Genomic DNA, 7,461 nt, shown 5'->3' on the forward strand with positions numbered 1-7,461 from the left:
CTGTTGCTGGCGTGCCAGTGATTACCCCTCCATGTGCCAATGCTGGATGCCAATGTGTGCCATAGGTTGCCGACTGCTGCTCTAGAGTTTACTCAGAATGGTGCCAAAAACAAAACACATCAGGTGAGTGGCAGTTCTGTGGGCGGAAACGCCTTGTTGATGAGAGAGGTCAACGGAGAATGGCCAGACTGGTTCGAGCTGTCAGAAAGGCTACGGTAACTAGGATAACCACTCTGTACAAAAGCAGAATTGCATCTCAGAATGCACAACTCGTCGAACCTTGAGGCGGATGGGCTATAACAGCAGAATACAATGTTTGGCACTTTATTAGGACCATAGTGTTCTTAATAAAGTGCTCAGTGAGTGTACATCACGCTATTACCACCAGATGAAAGCAGGTGGTAAAATGAATGTTATTTAAAAGAGATGTTTGTGTACATTTATCAATCATATCAGCAGTAATTCATCAAATAATGAGCAAATGATGGAGAAGAGCATTATAATCTGCCATATATCCAGATGCGCAGTGTAGACAAGTGTGCTTTCGGCATGTAGATGATTCAGGTCTCTGGATCACAGTAGTCGGTGATGCCAAATTGTGTCAGATAACAGTGGTCTCCTGCGTCCTCCACTATATAGTGCTCAGTCCGCAAGATCCAAATTGCACATGCAAACTGCGTTCAGCAATATTTTGTTGCCACATTTGTGCTGTCGCGTGATCTGCATAATTTCTTTAGTGAATCGAGTGCTAAACCAGCACAGACAGCACGTGCAAATAACTGCCGCTTTTACCGGGCACAAGTCATTCTTGGTGAATTCCCGCCAGTGTAAGTTTTGGTGTAATATTTAGATGTTAGAAACACGCTCTCTCTCTCTCTTGTCAGGATGATGGTCCTCATGTCTACCCGACTGCTCCTCGGCCAGTTCCTGTGCTCTTCTCTCTAGATGGCATTGTGCTGGAGCGTTTAGATGATGGAATCCTCGGCTTGAGACGTGAGTCCTTCCTGATCCTTCAGAGATTCTTTAAGTGTCGATAACAATTCCGATTACAAGATATCTATGAACTGTTAACTGTTTGCTTCCTCTGTCTCACTCTTGCCTCACTATTACACATGCAGCTGCTCAAAGCCAATCAGGGATTGAGAAAGAAGTGGACAGAAAGACAACTGGCCAATCCTGCTCTGGAACTCAAGGGAAGAAGGTAATACATTAGAAAATTAGTAGACACAAATATGACTGGCTTAACTTCACATGAAATGCTTTTGTGCAGGTAGCATTTTGGACGCTGGTACACTGCAAATAATCATTGTCTTACTGAGTACTTTCGTATTCTTTTTCAGTAAAAATATCTAAACAGCCTTTAAACAAGAAAAAAAAAATCCTTGAGAAGCAGAATGACATAAGATATTAAGTCTTGTTTTCAGATAAATTTAACACAATTTAGTGGGGTTAATGCTTAAAACCAGAAAAAAAATTATTTCCAATGGAGTAAGAAAAATAGTTATTTTCCCTTTAAATCAAGTTTTTTTTTTTCTACCCCACTGGCAATAATTTTGGTAGATTTCTCTAAAAACAGACAAACTATCTCATGTTATTTTGCTTCTGAAGTAAATCTATCTTGTTTTAAGGATGTTTAGATATTTTTAATGGACAACAAGACAAATTCTCAGTAAGAAAATTATTTTTTTGCATTGTATGCTGATAACCAGCAGAGGTTGATGGTTTTTAATATTAGGAGTTCTAAAATAGGGTTTGAAACTCTAAAACAAAAATTACTTTTTTTGTTGTTAGGGCTGTGTTAAGTGCAATTTTCCAGAGCTCAGCTACTATTTCTTTCAAGGACAGCAGAACACACTCAAATGTCCACTGTAGCATTTGATATATTAATTACACGTCTTAAGTCTAAACATTTTTTAGTTTTCATGGATCGAGTCGTATTATTGCAACTTCACCTTTTAACCACATTAGTATGTTTCATATTTTTTTAATTGAACAAATATCTGACAATGTTATGTGTACCTGTTTCTCTGTTTGTGCAGTCTCTGGAGTCCAGGCTCACTGATGTCCAATTAGCTCTTGAGAAAGCTCTGTCTGACCGAGAGCGCCTCCTACAGGAAGTCAGGAAACACAACCCTTCCTTCACCTTATGAGCTTGAAAGGAAAAGTAACTAGACTTCAAACAAGGTCTAGTTACAAGAATAACATGTTTTCACCTTCTAGATAAACTAGAAGAGAAAATAAATTTGCCTTCTCTGACAAAGTTCTTTTCTCTTCCTTTAATCTCTCTTCTGTCTGAGTGCCCTCTATTGAGTCTTCCTGCATAGTGACATTTTTCTGTTTGTGACTGAACCACACCAATGCATTAACTTCACAACTGGAGGATGACTGATGTAAACAAAGACTGATAAACTCTTTCACTGCCAGAGACCCCTCTCTCCAGCACAGTTTCCTCACTTTTGGTCGGCGTGCTTCTCACACATGATCAGTAATTGTTAGTTTTACCACAGGACTGTGTAAATCTTTGAGATTTTATACGTGTGTCCTAGTGACTCTCCCTTTGGTATCACACATGTGAAGCGCTGGTAGATGTAAGCTCTGTTCCAAAACCTAGTAAGCTGCCTCCCTAGAAAGCATTTTAAGGCGTCGTACATTGCTGTTGTTTGGTCTGGTCCAAAAGTTAGGCAGCCAAATTATGCAGCCTTCTAAGGTACCTTGTTCAGGCCAAATTATAAGGCAACATTGTATGTACCTTTCATGGACAAAAATGCATTGTAATAAGCTCATTGAAAATATTCCTCCATGTTGGTGGGCGGAGTAGAGAGAAATGCTGATTATCAATATAATTATATTTAATTTAAAACTGAAAAATATTGAGAAAAATCTAATTCAAATGGACTAATTTACACAATATTTTTGTGTGCTATGTATCTTTTTTGTTCTTATAAGAATATAGTGATGTTAGCTTAGCAACATGCTAACAGCACAGTACTCTAATAAGCAATATATATACTGTATATATAAACAATTGAAATAAATTTAAGAGCTAATAGTGCTACATTATCTGGTCATTAGCTCAGCAACATGCTAACATCAAACTGTAAGCACAAATCAAGTTTGAGTAACGTGTTGTTAGCTTAGCAACATGCTACCGTCAAACTATTGAAATCAACTATAAGGGTTAGTCAAGCTAGGATATCATGTAGTTAGCTCAGCAACATGTTAACATCAAACTGTAAGCACAAATCAAGTTAGAGTATCATGTAGTTAGCTTAGCAACATGCTACCATCAAAATATTGAAATCAACTGTTAGCGTTATTCAAGCTAGAGTATCATGTAATTAGCTCAATTAGCTAACACCAAACTGTAAGTGCAAATCAAGTTAGAGTAACGTGTTCTTAGCTTAGCAACATGTGTTTTTGCCATGTGCTTGTATGATTGTTGAATGCATTTGTACTGAAATTAATTAACAATTGATTAGCTTAGTCGATTAAATTATTACCAACAACTTATTGATCATTGTTTAATCATCAACATCCCTAGTAGACAGCAAGGCAGTGTACTAGGTTTCAGAACAGAGCTGTAGAGTTTTGTCAAATGTATTCAGGTAGTTCATTTGAATAGTGTACTTTACAGTGAGTTTTTTATAGGCTGCTATTTAGCTGCATCAATGTAAAGCATAGAGCAGGGGTCGGCAACCTTTATTTCTATGAAGTCACTCGCACCTGCATGCCAATCTACCTCTTGATGTAATCTTTCCTCTTGATCACGCAGTGTGTTTTATGTAATTATAATGGGAAGCTAAACACTATTATAGTGTGATGAGACTGCATAGTCAACAACTGAGTGCAGTGCATGGAAGCTGTTTGCGCATCACTTTCGGTGAATTGCGCGAGTAAATGCATCCACTTTGCTTCGGTCGCGCGGTTCGGTTCAGCGGATGAAAACCTACATCTCTTATTTGTTGCTTTTTCCTGTCAGAGTAAAACTTGATGTAAATAAGAAGACACTGCTATCAGTGCTTATGCACCCTCCTTAAACCACAATGAAGGTGACTCTCAAAACTACATTTTTAAGGGAAAAGAGCAAAAACACAAAACATTAACAAATTATAAATTACACATTAAAACCTGGAAATAAAGTGTCATGATTTTGAAAAAATTATGACATAAAAAATAAAATACTTCCCGTTAAAAATGTCACTCAATGTCAAAAAGGTTGCCAACCTCTGGTCTAGAGGATTGCTGATGTTTGAGTCATTCAAGGGACAAGCTAAGCACTTTAAGCATTTTCACTTAAATGCACTGTATCACAAATCGAGCTTTATATGAGGTTCCTTGTACAGCAGACAGTACTTTTGTTAACAAAGTCATCGTGTCAGTCATGGTATTGAGATTACCACCTTTTCCACTAAAGTAGGAACACATTTGTCATACTGTACAGTGTTGCTATACAGAATAGAAAAACATTTTTTAAAACATTTAGATTTTTTTTGGTTACAGTCTGTTACAATTAAATCACTTAAAGATGCTTAAATAATCTGTATGATTGGACAACCATAGTAATTTAAATACATGTTTACTTGAACCTTTTTGAACATGTACAAAGAGGTGATGATGTATTTCTCCCATATTAAAGATTTTAAGGAGTTGAGATGACAGGGTAATATGAAAAATGTTTTAACTTGTACTAAAGAAATTGTATGGTACAGGTGCTAAAGTGTACAGCATTTCAACACATTTCAGGCATGTACTTGTGTATCGCAAGTCTCACTGAATTTTTGTGGTAAAAGCAGTATTATGAGTCTAAATAATTGCCTCTATACTTATTACTAATAAGTATAGAGGCGATTTACTTGACTTAAGTTACAAGTTATTAGTATGGTAAATATTCATTTAAACAGCCATTTTAAATTAAAGTCAACAGCTGGAAGAATGTATGTTCTCTAGGCCTGTTTGATATCAACAACCCCTTTCTGTTTTCAGATATTTGTGTTGAATTAGTTAAGAGCCAAGGTGTCTAAATGTAACCCATAATTATTGATTTATTGGTTACTGTGAGAAGTTTAACAACATGAGACTGCATTCTACTGGAGTGAAAATTAAATCAGTGATGCAAACTACTCGCCTTTCAGCTAAAGTCACCTTTTCTGAAGCTAATTTTCCCAAATTGATGTGTAAAATTTCTAAAATGTTCTTTATTAAAATCACTTGAAAGGGTTACTTTAAGCTTAAACACTTTATACAAAGCTTTGAATACAACAAAAAAATCAACATAAATTATACATCTGGGACATCTGCTATGACTTTTTCACCTTTTTCACCACTCATGAGTTTGCCTCCTGTTAAATGTGTAGCATTTTTGTACACTAAATATTCTCTGTATTAGTGTATTGAGATGTCTTCCAGAAAACTTGGAAAACTGATGGTTGCAATTGACTAAAGTGTAGATACGTTTTCTGTAGATGTAGTCTGTAGAACAACTTCAGTGCATGGAAAAAAATAAATAAAATTGTAGGTGTTTAATGCATGCTTTACTTGAAATCTTTCACAAGTGCAGCATCATCAAGGTCACAGACTGTGTTTAGTAACTCTGCATTTATTTGATTTCGTGGAAAAGCATGTTACACTTTTCTCATTCAAGCCTTCCACTTTTAAATATAAATAACTTTGACATTTTTAGGGTTATTACTACTTTTACTGTAATAATTTTTTTACTAATTGTTATGATGGTTTGTAGCTGTGTAGTTGGTACTAAGTTTACTTTTATTTCTTTGTGTACAGTTAAAGCAAATAATCTGTATGATGAATGTTTAGGTCACTTGTTTGTTACACATAAAGGTTTCAGATGATGTTGTATGCAAATGTTCTCAAGCACAGAAAGAATGGCCTGTGCATTTGTCCCTTGGCCTCGGGTGAATGTTGTCCCTATAACTGTCACTGTATTTTGACCTTTGACCTCATGTGGTTGAAATTCAAGGATTTAGTTTGTCCCCTGACCTCTTCATTAAAGTAATAAGATTTCACATTTTATATCACCACGATTAATGTTATGGAACAAAAAAAATAAAATAATAAAACTGATATTTTGTTGGTTCTGTGAACCATAACAATGTGCAGATATTTCATTACCAATGATGATTAATTAAATGTTTCTTAAATTTGTATATCTTCTGTATAAACTGTATATCTTCTGTCAGTTGCTCGCTCTGATGAAACGAAAGCAAATTCCACAGAGACATGCAGATCCAAGAGTGAGGAGCTTGATTTCAAACACAACATGTACATTACAGCCTACAATGAATGCAACACTTCATTGGCACTGTATAAATGAAGAATTTTCAATGCACTTTTTATTTAACTGAGAAAACTGCATTAGAGTGTTGTTTTAAAAAAATCTTATTAGTGAGTGATGGATGTTCAGAGGATTTGTGTATTTGATGGCTTTTATTTGTCATCTTAAAATAACATGTTCTGAACATGGAGCCTCTGTTTCAAGAAATGTCTTGCCAATTGGGAAAAACCGTAAATGGTGTTTGTAAAGAACAACATTTATGATGACTGAAGAAATTTGTCTTTCTGGTTACAAATTCAAATTGTAGTAAATCCAACTGTCTACTTAATAAGAATTGTATTTATGTAGTACCTTTTAGCGAGTAAGCACAAGGTGCTTCACAAAACATAAACACAGTAAAATCCAACATATTCACATAGTAAAAGTAACACATGCAGTACAACGCAACACGTTCACATAGTAATAAAAGCAAGTCTATAAATTGAGTTTTTAAATGAGACTTTAAAACAGACACAGATTCAGCAGATCTAATATCCCAGAGCAGGCTGTTCCATAATTGTGGGGCCTTCACTACAAACGTTCTATCAACTTTTGTTTTGCATCTGGATCTTGGAACAGCCAGCAGTTCATGACAAGAAGATCTAAGAGGTCTAACTGTTTAATAAGGTCTTAAAAGTTCTGCTAAATATTCAGGCGCCAACCAATGTAATGCCTTATATGTAATTAATAAAATCTTATAATCAACCCTAAGATGAATTGGTACCCAATGCAAAGAAGCTAAATCTGGAGTAATATGATTAAAAGACCTTGTTCGTGTCAAAAGTCTAGCTGCAGCATTTTGCACTGATTGTAGCTGTGGGCCGTGCTAAAAGGCATTGATTTAACCCTGAAAAAAGGGCATTACAATAATCAAGACGAGACAATGTAAAAGTATGTATGAGCTTCTCTGTATCCTTGAAGACATGTCTCACCTTGGAAATGTTCCTTAACTGATAAAAACAAGATTGAACTAACTTCCTGACATGGTATTAAAAATTTAAATTAGTATCAAAATGAACTCCCAAATTTCTCACCACTTGCTGATTATTTGAGACAATCTGATTAAGTGCTGACTCAATCTAACTTTTTTAGAATCATGGCTGATTATAACAACCTCTGTTTTATCAGTA

At 35.5% G+C, this 7,461-nt stretch overlaps 1 protein-coding gene across 1 annotated transcript in view; it reads left to right on the top strand.

Annotated features, from left to right (window-relative positions):
* Positions 1 to 6,109, top strand: part of LOC127420020 (UHRF1-binding protein 1-like) — a 47,328-nt gene extending 41,219 nt beyond the window's left edge. The window contains exons 19-21 of the mRNA XM_051661929.1: positions 885 to 993; positions 1,119 to 1,201; positions 2,040 to 6,109. Of these exons, the coding sequence (XP_051517889.1) occupies positions 885 to 993; positions 1,119 to 1,201; positions 2,040 to 2,150 (303 nt within the window). The 3' untranslated portion in view covers positions 2,151 to 6,109. The remainder of the gene's footprint in view (positions 1 to 884; positions 994 to 1,118; positions 1,202 to 2,039) is intronic.
* Positions 6,110 to 7,461: the final 1,352 nt, after the last annotated feature.

This window comes from Myxocyprinus asiaticus, chromosome 29 (assembly GCF_019703515.2).
Source record: "Myxocyprinus asiaticus isolate MX2 ecotype Aquarium Trade chromosome 29, UBuf_Myxa_2, whole genome shotgun sequence".
In the NCBI taxonomy this organism is placed as follows: domain Eukaryota; kingdom Metazoa; phylum Chordata; class Actinopteri; order Cypriniformes; family Catostomidae; genus Myxocyprinus; species Myxocyprinus asiaticus.